Source organism: Notolepis coatsorum (genome assembly GCF_963971535.1).
Source record: "Notolepis coatsorum genome assembly, contig: SCAFFOLD_2954, whole genome shotgun sequence".
In the NCBI taxonomy this organism is placed as follows: Eukaryota; Metazoa; Chordata; class Actinopteri; order Aulopiformes; family Paralepididae; genus Notolepis; species Notolepis coatsorum.
In genome coordinates this window covers 458-15000 of record NW_028173182.1, presented here as the reverse complement: position 1 = coordinate 15000, position 14543 = coordinate 458, and the positions used below count along the sequence as shown (strand labels likewise).

The window sequence follows — 14543 nt, the reverse complement described above, 5'->3', positions numbered from 1 at the left end:
ATAAGCTTCTTATTCTAGATACAGAGAATAAGAAGCTTATCACATATTTGTGATATGCTTCTTATTCTCTGTAAGACTACCTTTATGATCAGCTTCTTATTCTTTCAAGATACCTTTATGATAAACACCTTGTTCTCTGTATATATCGTTATTATAAGCTTCTTATTATATATAAAGCGTTTTATTCTCAGCTGTTGACTGGAAACTGTTCACTTGCTCTGTATTTCTGGCTATGTGCTATGTTTATGATACTAGAAGTTTATCTAGGAGGGAATTTATAATAAATATTGATCCATTTATTTTCCAGGGGAATTTAGTGAAATTGTGCGGAGCAGTTTGTTTTTATTAAGAAATAATCATTTTCATTGCTTCAAATCCATGAATAATAGTATAATATGTTCCCTTAGTTCACGTATGGTTGCCACACCTTTGTTTCATATGTGATAATGTTGTTGTTGGGATATTGTTGAATGATGAAAAATATATCTAATCCGCAAGATATAGTTCAACTCAATTAAAATAGCATACAAGAGTAATCATCTGGGAATAGTTTGGGGGCATTTTTTGTCCCTGTAATGATACCTATGAACATTTGGGTGTACTGTTTGTTTCATTAGGGCAATTTTGCCCTTTGCTCTCTATATTTATTTTTGACTTGTCATAAATTGCCATAGACAAGAGCATCTGTTATCTAAATGTGTCACAATAGTGGATGTAAGTGAAAATGACAAAACTATTTTGAATCTTCAAATCCACTTGAATAGTTTTATAATATGCTTATAATAAGTTAAAGTATGGTCACCACACCTGTTTCGTATGTGGTCATGTTGTGATATAGTTGTATGACAGATGAGATATTTAATATGTTCCTGAGGTGGCATGAAGTTATCTTTAAGAACCTTTTCTACCAGAATGGCAACACGCTAACCTCGAGTAGCTGCGAATTAGAGCTCAAAAGCTATAAGAATAGTCAGTAACCTAAGACCCGTGTGCGTGCCAGGAGGTACTGAATTAAACACTATACTGTTGTCGGACAGGATAGAGAACAGAAACCACAGAAGGATTATTACAGGCCTATATAGAATTACATTAATTAAGAGTTGATAAAAGATGCCACTAGTTAGCTTGAGACTTATCTTGGATTATGTTTTTTTTGTACCCCAGTAAAATGTCTGAACTAAAGAGTTGAAAAGTAAAATCAATATATTGAAATTAATGGGGGGGGGGGGGGGGGGGTGAAAAAGTGGATGAAAACGAGGGAAGTGTGATTGCTCTCTGCCATTTGGAGTGGTGCAACAATGGGGCTGTTGTAATTATGGCTCTAGACTGGAGTGTATTATTACGACTATTATGGCGCTAAAATGCATTATCACGGTGCTTATGATGCAATCATCGTACTATTACGCCTTTTTATGATGCAACAATGCATGGGCTGTTTGAGTTTTTTGACAAAATTGTTATAGTCTTTATTAAAAAATAACAAAAAACGGGGTGCATTTTTACCATTAGATAGCCTATATTTTGTTAAATAAATACTATCGTTACTATCGTTACTATCGTACTATATCGTTACTATAGATAGGCCTACTGTCGTTATTTATTATTTAATGCAACTGTTAACACGGAATATCAGGCCTGTTGCCCAAAGCTCCGAGTCATTTTCCATTGAGCTGATATAATACCGAGTCTGCTACTAGTACTAATATTCTGTTATTAACGACATATTTATGACCGCGAGGCCCAATATCCACTCGTGCTAAAGGTCAGTAAACAGGCCTAAATGATACGGCCATACAGCGGAGGCCGATAGGAAGAGAGGGAGACAAATCATTTTTATCGTCGTTCTGCAAAATAACCTTAAATCCCGTCTTAAAAATCTTTCGGGATCCAGTTATACCCCCCCCCCCTCTCTCTCTCTCTCTCCCTCTTTCTCACTTATCTTCTCACTCTCTCTCTCTCCCTCTTTCTCACTTCTCTTCTCACTCTCTCTCTCTCCCTCTTTCTCACTTATCTCTCTCTCTCTCTCTCTCTCTCTCTCTCTCTCTCTCTCTCTCTCTCTCTCTCTCTCTCTCTCTCTCTCTCTCTCTCTCTCTCTCTCTCTCTCTCTCTGTGCAATAAATTATGTCCGCAGTAGGTGGCGCTCTGAGCTCACCCCTCCAGCCTTACAGCCCCTGTAGCCGGGGAGGAGAGAGAGAGGGAGAAAGAGAGAGAGGCAAGCCGAACCTCCCTCCTCAGATCGGGCTCAACCCATCCCGTCATCATTTGTAACTATAGAGCATGAATTACCTCTCCAAAGTCATCGGTGAGAATTTACGACTGGTCAACAAAAGCATGTGATATTCTCCCTCCCGACCCGACGCCCCCCCTTCCTTCCACCACCCCCCTCCCACCCAACACACACACACACACGCACACACACACTCACACACACACCACCCCACCCCCATATTTGGACTGGCGGCACATACACAGCTAAAAACCAAGTACAGTGCAACGCTATAATTCACTAATACATCATAAATCGTTGAAGTAACGCTTATAACGACCCGAATCTAACAAATCAAGCGAGCGGTCCCTTACTACTTACTCAAGTCTACTACTGCTCTAAAACAACCTAAATGAGCTCTTACTTTGTTAACTCGTTCCCGGGGCGCTACCCAAATGGACCCGACTATCAGCTGCTAAATTATGGAGCCAACGGAGGCGCAATGAACGGCGGAGCGTACAGGGACGCCCCGGCCGCCGCCACCATGCACCATGCGAGTGCGACGGGTTCTTCTTACGGTTACAGCTACAATGGCATGGATCTGACCGTGAATGCCCGGGCAGGGGGGGATAATACGACCTCCGCCACCGGAGGACACTTCGGCGGCTCGGTTGTTGGAGACTCGCGGGGCTATGGATCGCCTACCCCGGAGAGAAGCTTCAGACAGCCGACCAGCTGTTCCCTCGCCTCGGCAGCGGATTCCATGCTGTCACCGAGCAGTGGAGATTCCTCACTCGGAGCCAAGAGTTCCTCTCCTCGGTCTGAACAACAAGGAAGCACTAATCTCAACTCCCCAAACCTTTCCACTAACAGCGGCACAACACAGCTCTTCGGCGGGGAGCTGGACGAGGCAACGTCGGAGGAGACGGAGGACGTGCAGCACAACCGGGCCAGCGGCAACAACAACAACCCCGCTTCCAGGTCAGGGCACCAGCCGCCCGGGCAGACGCAGGAGGGCGGCTCGTCGGGCACGGCCACCACAACCAACACGACGGGCACAGCGGGCAACGACTCACAGGCACCTCAAATCTTCCCCTGGATGAGGAAACTACACATTAGCCACGGTACTTATACGTTTCTGTATAACACCGGCTATTACAGACTATGCAATGATTAGTAGTATATCTCGCAGGGACTGGTTTATTAGGCTATTTGTGTTTGTGTTTAAAGTTGTGCTTGTGTGTAAGAAGTGCATGTTAGCTACTTCCATGTCTGTGGAGACCACGTATTGTAATAATGCAATGACATAGGCTACCAGTATAAAATCAAAGAGCAAATTGGTTTGTTAATTTGGCTGCTTTGGTTGGTGATAGTGTGTGTGTTTGTATTCCCGTGTGAAAACTCAAGCTAATGTTAAAGATAACGTCTCTCTGTATAGACAAAGTTATGCGTATCGCAGCCATAAGATGAAAATGTAACACAACATTCAATTAAATTACAATAGGCTACTTAATACTGAGTATAGCTATGTTGATGCCACATATTCACCCAAATTGTTTGGCTGAAAATGGGTGACAAAACGATACATTAGCCTTGGCATTTTATAGGCCTATATGTCTCTATATATTAAGCTATTCGTGTTTTCTTTCCCTATCAAAGAATGACCACTTTAATATCACAGAGAAGCCTAAATATGTTGGTTGAGTTGGCTACTTGGTTAGTTTGGGTGGTGTATAAATACATAATTTACATTATATTGTTATTTTATGTATATCGCTTCCTGCAGTTAATGGGTTGACTTCTATGTGTTTTTCTACCGTCAGACATATTGGAATTGGCTCCATGTTGGGTGGACGTTGGTGTCTTTTTTGCCATATCAAGTTGTTATTGTTTTAACAGAATAGCCTAATTTGTTATTCAAGTTGGTTGATTGTGGTCTTCTTGGTTGGATGAATGTTGCATCCTTCTCCATTTAATCATTATTTCGCTTGCTCAGAATAACCAGGTTGAAGGACTATACTCTGGTTGTGCCAAAGACTGACTTCCTATAACTCACTATTTTCAAATGGCATACTTGCTCTATGGGTCAGCTAATTTAGTTGGGGCTTGGTGATTGTTAGATAGTGTGTATTATTAGCCTGTTTGTTTAGTGTGTCTGTCTTAATTCGTTCCGTGTTTCCGCCTGGCGATGTCACTGACGCCGAATGGTTCCTTGCTTCTCTTTTTGATTTCAGCGAATTCCACAAAGCGTCATAAATCTGTCAGGGCGGCGGGGCGAGCTAACAGCTTTACCCCGCAAACCGAGCAGGGGAAGCGGAGCCGGGCTGGGAGAGAGAGAGAGAGAGGGGAGAACGAGGGAAGCGGGGAGAAAAAAGGGGGGCTGTGAGAATTTGGAAGTTTTGTTACCCCTTTGAAAAGTAAAGGTTTATTAGGTGTGGGAACTTTATTAGTGAGGTGAGGGAGAGGGCGAGGCAATAAAACGGTAAGAAGAAAGAGAGTAAGAAATAAAGGGAGGAGAGGGAGAGTGTGAAGGGAAACATGAATACCGGCTAAAATAGCAGAACAGAAGAGCGGACGGTAACAATATCACTGTTAAGCAACTGAGAATGCGATGGCATTTATAGCTAAGCAATTGCACACGTCGATTCTGGTAAAATATATATATATATAGATCATATAACCAATGGTTATCGGGTCTTTATTTGTGTGTATGTGAGCGTGTGTGATCCTATTTGAATGTATACTTGTCTTCGTGCTTTGGTGCATCAAGACACGCTTTGCCCCTATACTCACCCTCTTCTTTGCCCCCCCCCCCCCTCCCGCTACCCACTCCAGATATGACAGGACCGGACGGTAAACGGGCACGGACGGCTTACACCCGTTACCAGACGCTCGAGCTGGAGAAAGAGTTTCACTTCAACCGGTACCTCACGCGGCGACGGAGGATAGAAATAGCCCACGCGCTTTGCCTCTCCGAGCGACAGATTAAAATCTGGTTCCAGAACCGGAGAATGAAATGGAAAAAGGACAACAAACTGAAAAGTATGAGCCTGGCCACCGCCGGAAGCGCCTTCCAGCCCTGAAAATATGCTGTGAGGTCACGAAGTATTTGGGGCGACCTTGGAGTGAAAACCGAAAGGAAACAGAAGTATGGAGGGAAAAAACAGAGAAATTATCAGACAATGGAAGAAGAATACGTCTATTGCAACATGATTCAAAATCTTGGTTTCAAAAACATTTGCTATTATCAACAGAGTACTGTACAGCTGCGCGGCACTTTTTTATTTCTTTGGCACGTTGGTTGGTTGGTTGATTGTTGATGTTTTTAGGGAAACTTTTAAAATGTTGACTGTGGTACTTGCTTCTGTAAAACAAACTTAGTGTTCAATATGTTGTCGTATATTTTCTAAGTCTTGTTAAGGTGGTGAAAGTAAAAAGGGAAAGAAAAATGCTACCTATGCCGCCCCGTTGTTTAATGTCCTAAATATCGTTTTTATGTGTCACGTGCGATGTTATAAAAATGCTTTCTCGAGAAGTTGGCATGTGAGCTCTTCAGTGTAATAACTTATTTACGACCTATAACGAGTGTATACTGTTTTTAAGTTTACAGCTTTGTAGATATCCTATGGAGTTTTCGGGGCCCCCGCCTTGCTTTTAGGGGTCCCTAAATGTGCTACAAGGTCCTGTTCATGTTCTCAGCTGTGATATGTGCCATATCATCGGTCTCAACATGTAATATGTCATGTCGTTCAAATCTACTCGTTTTTCATTTTGTGTCGGAACAAGAAGGGTCATTTTGTGTATATGCAAATACCCTGCCCAGATCTCTGTATCCATTCATATTGTGTGTATAGATCTATTATTAAAATGTAATTGTATATTATTATTATTATTATTATTATTATTATTGTTGTTATTATTGGATCATGTATATGTTCCGGAAAGGATGTACATATTTTACATTTTTTATTGTGACCAGTGCAGGCTATTTGTAGTTTGGGCAGTGTGTGTGTGTGTGTGTGTGTGTGTGTGTGTGTGTGTGTGTGTGTGTGTGTGTGTGTGTGTGTGTGTGTGTGTGTGTGTGTGTGTGTGTGTGTGTGTGTGTGTGTGTGTGTGTGTGTGTGTGTGTGTGTGTGTGTGTGTGTGTGTGTGTGTGTGTGTGTGTGTGTGTGTGTGTGTGTGTGTGTGTGTGTGTGTGTGTGTGTGTGTGTGTGTGTGTGTGTGTGTGTGTGTGTGTGTGAGAGAGAGAGAGAGAGAGAGTTAAAATGGCTACCTTCCTGTCAGGCTTGCCTGTAAGCATTTTGCCAATTAAGCTTTTTGTATTTGTTTGTAGCTTTTCTTGGAGTAAAAAAAAAAAATAAACAAATAAAGTTCCAGATACTCTGACCAAATCCTTAGGAAACCACTGTGTTGTAATTCAGTTACCGTCTCCAATTCCAACGTGGCTTATCAAGTGCTGCAAAAGATATTAACTTCCTATCCTCCTTGGCAGACTCTCCTTCCACGAATAGGCTTGGAATAACTTGGGTTAGTATTCACACCTTAATGTTGTGTTCTGATACCCTATATCTGGAATTCGTCTGAATGATTTATATTCTTGTGCATAACTTATGTTTTCAAGTTTGGGGCTAAGTGTTGTCTCCATACTAAATAATATAGGATCGAACCTGGCCGGAATTATCCAGATATCGTGTAAATATACCATTGAGAGTAAGGGTTACTTTTGCCCGGTTTTAACCATTGTGAGTCACAGATAATGTCTTCATAACCTAAAACAAACCATGGTTTAAATGGTGTCGGGTTCGTCAATTTTGCTAAACATATTTTTGTCGCCCTTACATGTATGCCCAGTTGCCCACATGTTTACATATAAGCTATTGTTTTGCAAATCTTATATTCTTTGATTCCCGCCATGAACTTAAACATTATAGCCAATGCCATATGTCACAGCTTTGGTAGAACAGTTGGACAATATATATCATAGAACTGTGGTAGATATTGGGCTGTAGTGAACACTGAGTAAATGTAACCATTTTTTGGCTACCAAAAGAACTATTAGAAAGAAGAAAATATTGCCAATACAAAACCAGGCTCCAAGAGGGGCTACAGGTGAATTTCACAACCATAGCTGCCGATTATTCTGCCCGACTATACCATTATGCATTATGCCAATACATCTACCACGTAAGGCTTCAAAACATCCGACCACAGGCCTATCCTCAACAGCATCCCACAATGTCACAAACGTCACAACAAAATAACCAGCGCAGCACCATCTTATTATAATCATCGTCATCATCATCATCAGCATCATAAACAACAACAGAAATAGCTCCAACATCAACAACTTAATTTACACACCGTAGTACATTTTTAATAAACTTATGCAACATACAAAAACGCCCAGCTCGATTTCAATCTTGTTGACTAACTTTGACATATATTTACAGGGATACAAATTGCTCACTTTTCTCTAATGATCTCTCCTTTCCGTTCAAACGGAGACCCCTCCTGTCCAAATGAGTTTACTCCCCCTACTTTCCCACAGTAAACAAGCAACTGAACTTTTTAACTTACCGATTTAGCTTCTGAAACAAGACCGTTGTGTTTTGTTTTTTAATCTCTGATCCTATCACTGGTATTGTACCCATACAAATGCCACAAGTCGGTCTCGAGAGGAGCCAAGACCTTCATCTCCCGACCGTCGCTGTCTGCCGGTTCCCTTCTTGTGTGTTAAGAAGATATTTTTAAGCTATCCCCCCTTTGGGCCAAACTCTACTAAAAAGAAGCCAGCTATGACATTTCCATGTCAAACGGGACGAGGGCTTTTTATCTCCAAGTTAGATCGTAAAATCAGCCCGGGCCTCCGACTGATACCTCTCACTGGCTCTCACTCGGTCACGTGGGGTCCATAAAGTTAGTTTTATGGTTTTGGGGAGTTGACAGTGTACTATATATTTCACATTCTAGAATGCAAGTGACGGTTTAACTGCTTCGCAGGGATTCTAAAGGGGTCAGTTTAAGTGAGGGGCGAGCGGCAGAGAGAGAAACAGGAGACAGCGGACAGGCCACTATCGCTGTCCCGCTCGGTGTTCACACACGGAGCTCCCGTTTGTACCGTTTTTCTGGGCGGAAACTCGGAGGATTTGAACAGGAGCGAGCTGGGCGCTCTGTAAGTCCTCTTTCAATGCTATGGGGTTGCTCTAAGTGGGGACGAGAGGAAAGGAGAGGGGAGGGAAGGAGAGAAAGGGGTGGAATCGCAGTGTAATTACCATGTCACTCACTCACTCTACTACATGTGCTGTATTGATGTTCTCGTTGAGTGTTGGGAGCTTGGTATATTTTAGATATTTTAACAATTCGTTGTTGTGACTGGAGAGCGGACTAGGTTGGCTGGGAAGACATGTGATAGTGGCGTCACAGATGGAGACAACTTCTAGGACTGTGTGTGTGTGTGTGTGTGTGTGTGTGTGTGTGTGTGTGTGTGTGTGTGTGTGTGTGTGTGTGTGTGTGTGTGTGTGCGTGTGTGTGTGTGTGTGTGTGTGTGTGTGTGTGTGTGTGACTGTCTGTGTGCGTGTGTGTGTGTGTCTGACTGTCTGTGTGCGTGTGTGTGTGTGTGTGTCTGTGTGTGTGTGCGTGTGTGTGTGCGTGTGTCTGACTGTCTGTGTGTACACACACGATCAGTATCATTCTGTTCAAGTTGGTTTCTGCTTTCGTTGTTTTGATGGTATTATGTGAACCCCCTACCCTCTGGAATACGTATAACATCATGGCCGGAATAATGACTATGTTCTTTTACGTCCATGCGTAATAGTGTGTAAAATGCCCCACATGAACTTACAGTATATATTATTATGTATAGCACTTGCTATTTTTGTGTGTAATATTATGACTTATAAATAGTGAATTATTTTCAATTGGTCGTGATTTATACAAACAATCGTTTGCCGTGTTGAGGATTTTCTAACTTTATTTTGGATAAGCATCTGCATCTATAGGTCTGTCTCTCACACACACCTCCGCGAATTATGGGCATAGAAGAATAGTATAAACACGTGACACGTCTTGGAACAAGTTAACATTTAATTGTTATTGTCTTTAATTACAACTTTTTGGATAGGGAATATTTGACGTTGTTGGAATTTGCCCCATGCGCATCAATTTTACGCACGGTCGCCGTGTGCGTAAAAATAGAAAATAGGCTTCGACGACAAGGGTTGTTGGAAATAACCTGGCGTTTAAAAACTGCTCAATGTACATTTCATGGACGTACAAAGCACAATGCCACACACACACACACACACACGCACACACACGCACACTCACAGGGTCTAATGATATGCGTCCTTGGATACAAGAAAATCTTTGTTCGAACCCCGCCCTGGTGTTTTCCAGGCAGGATGGGTGTGAATGTCAAAGCAGCATCAAGCTCTCAAGGCCCGTGCGGGAGAATAGCCGATGGAAAAGCTATATCCTATGTTCAACCATTGTACCTTATGTAAACTATAGCATATAACCTGTTTACAGTTTACAATGTAAACTGTATGCAAACTTGCAAGCTTTGAACCCTAAAACTATTGTACCTGCAGAGGTATAAATACATGTCCTGATGTTACCTATAAGTTTATAGCTAAACGGAATAGACGTGCAAATACCATAAAACCTATGATGCCACTTCACCTATTAATTTACATATCCTATTGCAATACTCATAATACATTCTTTATTATTATAAATGTGCTTAATAACTTATGAGTTAGGCTATTTAATAATAACTGTATAACCCGACTAAATCACAGCCACGAAGTCATTTCCAGAACAATATAAGCAATACAACATTCGAATCACCATTATAACAATACAACAATGATATTATTATGACACAGTGTAATCTGTTACATCTAAATTGTTAACAGTTACATTCCAATTCCCTATATGCAGGCTATACAACACGTTATAGTAATTTGTTGATCAATTTAGCTCTGTTCCCTATATGTAAAAATACTTTCTCCTATACGTACCCCTATAACCAGTACAGCCTAATACTGTATTACAAACACAGAACAGAATAGCTATTGTTAACCTTTGCAGTCAGCTTTAATTTCTAAACCAGATTTGAGCACAACTTTGTCAGCTGACATATCGCGAGGCTATACTCATAAGGCGCCATCCTTGTAGCGGGTTTTATTGCTTTAAAATCCATCATGTAAATTGTTTAATGTCTCGTGTCTCACCAGACACTTCCATTCAATACCAACCATATAGTTTAAAACTTTCAAGTGCATAACTTTCCAACATTAAATCATTATGCCTCCATCTCGCGCATGGAAGAAGGCGCCTCGCTCGAGCTGCCTAGATTCTTATCAGCCAATCCCCCTGGTGGTTTACGGTTGATCAAAGAGATACGTCATAATCAGATAAATGAACAGGCTTCTGTTTCTATGGTATAAAGCCAATCGCAATATGGCTTACATTGTGGAAGTTGGGAGCATTATCGCAATGAAACTAAACCCGAAAAAACATGAAGTCCATATAATAATAATCCTCAAACGTTTTTAGTATGTGGTAATTTGCGTGGAGGGTTTTCACGTTTAACATAGTAATCGGTTACTATATTCTATAGGAGTAGTTAATTTTTTTAAGTCGATTTTTTTTCACGACTTTTTACCAGAGATGACATGATAGGTATATGTAATTCGACTAAAGGACGTGTGTGCTTCTCCCACCGGCCACCACTGTAGGAGAACCATTATGGCATCCCCCTAACAATGTATCCTTCTGTAAAGAGGATAGTACCTCTTTCCCTCCAGACTAGGATTAGTGTACATCTTCTTGCAATGCAAATAGCAGGTCATTACCGAAAACAATTTATAAACCAGTGTCTCTTTTCTGTAAAGGGGGCGACCAGTCGACCACAACACGGGCCCTGGCTGAGTCGAGACTGCTCAACAAACGGACGGCTAATAAGAGGAGAGAGAAGAGAGAGAGAGAGAGAGAGAGAGGGGGGGGGGGGTATTTTCGGAAGTCACTCGGTGCTCTCAAACTGTCATTAATTATGTTGGACTTTTGTTGGACTTTTGTTGGATGTAGGAATAGCTGGCCCGATGCGTTTTCAATATGGGGATTCCAGGCGCTGCCCTCTCCATTGCCTGACATTTTTCAAACTTAAGTAAGATGTTTTAGTGCTGAGTGGGTGGGGTCGTGTTGAGAGCACACAGTTTCGGCTCTGAGCAGTGAACAAAATGGTTTTTCTTTTATTTCAAATTCCAAATTATGCAATTGAAAAAAATATAATTATACTATAAACATAACGCCTTTAGACCTTTAGTTTTTTGTCCATATAACACACCCACATACAAACACACACACACACACACACACACACACACACACACACACACACACACGCACACACACACACACACACACACACACACACACACACACACACACACACACACACACACACACACACACACACACACACACACACACACACACACACACACACACACACACACACACACACACACACACACACACACACACACACGCACACACCCACACGTGGACACAAAGACTAAAGTTTGGTATATACAACGCCCTCCCTAAATGCTAGATCACAATGCCCCAACCTTCAGGATTGTGTGTTCCCACTTACTTTGGGTCTCCACATTCGTTCTGAACCGTTTGGATAATACATTGTTAAACCAATCGTGGCCACATTTTAAGTAAGCTATTTTGAATTGTGTATGCAGTGTCATCCATAAAACGTTTTCCTTTATTTTTTCAAGGACTTATATACAGTTTTTATTTAGTTTTAGTCAGGAGGACAATGGCTCAGTTCTTACATGTGTTCCAGCGTTAGACAGACATCCTGCCTCTCTTTTAAACCTGACAAAAACGAATCTCTTCAATTTCCGCTGTGAACCATAGGCTATCTATACTCTGTGTGCTTGTGTGTGAGTGTGTGTGTGTGTGCGTGTGCTTGTGTGTGCGTGTGTGTGTGTGTGTGTGTGTGTGTGTGTGTGTGTGTGTGTGTGTGTGTGTGTGTGTGCGTGTGTGTGTGCGCGTGCGTGTGCGTGTGTCTCAGAACGAGCTGGGTCCTTGAGGAAGTTTCAGACAGTAAACAGGAAGGCGAAAAAAAACTTGTGAGTCGCGAGGAGGGGTTCCATTTCATTTTTCATCAACTTCCTCGTTTTAATGATCGGGCCTCTACAGTCGCGCGGACCCCATGTGTCGGGGGCCCGTGACCTCCCGTATAGAATTCAGTCCGAGCAACACAAATGTAGTTCCTTTTCCCAGAGTCCCTCTGCTGAGAGAGGTTATGACACAATACCAGAGCTTTGTATATATATTGTGTTTGCTACGTACACCCTCCGTTCCCTTTATGTGTATAGGGCAAGGTATAGCTTTGTTTTTATGTGTATATAAGAAAGCTATAACTACTCCTTTTGAAGCTGTCAGAGGGCTTTGAACGGCGGGCTGTACAATTTCTGTTGATGTGTGGGGTGAGTAACTAGGCGACATCTTTTTTTTTTCATTGCAAGGTGTGTGTGAGTGTGACTCCTTAATAGGCGTTGGTGTGTGTTGTGGTGTGTGTGCTGTGTGTTTCAGTGTGTGTGTGTGTGTGTGTGTGTGTGTGTGTGTGTGTGTGTGTGTGTGTGTGTGTGTGTGTGTGTGTGTGTGTGTGTTTGTGTTTGAATGTGTGCTCTCTGCGTGGGTGTGAGGTGTGTTTTGTTGTGTTTGGTTGATTTGTTGGCAGGCCACAAGAGAACAGAGAGAAAGGTGAATGAGTTGGTCATGGGAAAAAAACTTTTTTTGCAGTTTTTTTTTAATCTGAAAACGCTACGTTAGGCTGGTCACATTGCTTTATTTTCACTGATGAAGTGAGCCTACTCGGTTTTACTATAAAGGCTTTTATAGTGATTGTCTTAAAGAGGAAATCAACCCTAAAACAGATTTGAATCAATCGATTGAATCAGTATCTATAACTGTCTCTCCATATATGCTGGAGAGTGGAGACCAATGCCACATGACAGTGAATTAGCAACATACTTCGTGGGCTCACATATACTTTTTGTTTGAGCTATTACATCCAAATGGGTTTATTTAACTGTTGGCTCACGGAAAATAGCATAGTAACATGTGGATTCTATTTTAAGGTGGGTTTTATTCTATAAGCATATAGGTATCGCCTGTCATGGGATCAAAACAGCGTCTCCATTTTCCTTTTTTTATTTTTACGATTTTCCCAAATCGTTTCCCGATGGTGAGAAACAAAAGTGTTTTGACTGAACAATAGAAAATACAAATAAATAAGCAGTAATCATTGTAAAAATCTGTTTATTTCCTCAGCGTAACAATTTGAATTTGGTGGTCGTGCTTTTGTTTATTGCTACTAGTAATACAGACTATATTTCCCATATAACACACGAGGAAAAACCGAACTTCAAACTGCAAAATCTATCGAGTGATCTTTCGATTTTTCCAATGGTGGAACATTGCAACCCCTGCCTGTGATTTCTTTCCTTTTAAATTGCCATTTGAAGAGCGGTAATGACTTTTGCATATTGATAGGGGTGAACTGGGCGGCCATGGCTCATGCATAATGCATGAGGAGAGGAGTCATCGCGAGGTCAGCAGACGGGCTCGAGCCATGCACAGCACGCGGAGATGGCTGCGCATGCGCGGTAACAGCAGATAAAGGCCATAGCACAGAATGCATCGCTGCGTTTTATGTCCCTTCTTGTGTGCGTGTGTGTGCGTGTGTGTGTGTGTGTGTGTGTGTGTGTGTGTGTGTGTGTGTGTGTGTGTGTGTGTGTGTGTATGTACGTGTGTGTTTGTTTGTTTGCCTCGCTAACAGAGGGGAAAATAATTAACGACAGATTGTTTTTATTTACCCTGCGTTTCCACCCTGTGTCTGTTACATCCGAGTTTAGACAGGAGAGGGAAAACATCCCAAAGCACTGAGGTTTCCCCCATCCAAACCAGACTCATTGCGAATGCATGGTATCTTATTCCACCGCACGTGCCTCTCTTTAATCCACGTTTGAATTCACGCTCAATCGTTTTTGTTTCAAAGGAAACTCGGTCTCGTTATTATGTTTGCAGTTGAAAGTTCTCTTATAGCAATATCTTTGTGATTTTATCTTAAATGGCTTAAATGAGATAAGACATTGATAAGACCAGACAAGCTCTTGTTTGTTTTAGTTATGGGTTATGATAAGGCGATAAACCCTGCATACCGTGTAAATTGAAGCTATGTGGGTGGGGGTTGTTTATTTTGTTGGTTATGTTTCATTGGGCATGTTCAGTACACAAAGATAGTTAAGTA

General features: G+C 41.8%; 1 protein-coding gene across 1 annotated transcript; it reads left to right on the top strand.

The window, feature by feature from the left end:
* Positions 1-2618: 2618 nt before the first annotated feature.
* Positions 2619-6015, top strand: LOC311247856 (homeobox protein Hox-B5a-like; the record flags this gene model as incomplete). The annotated part of the gene is made up of 2 exons (XM_084338844.1): positions 2619-3330; positions 5042-6015. The coding sequence occupies 2 exons, from the start codon at positions 2619-2621 to the stop codon at positions 5287-5289; spliced, it is 960 nt and encodes a 319-aa protein (XP_084194970.1). The 3' UTR covers positions 5290-6015.
* Positions 6016-14543: the final 8528 nt, after the last annotated feature.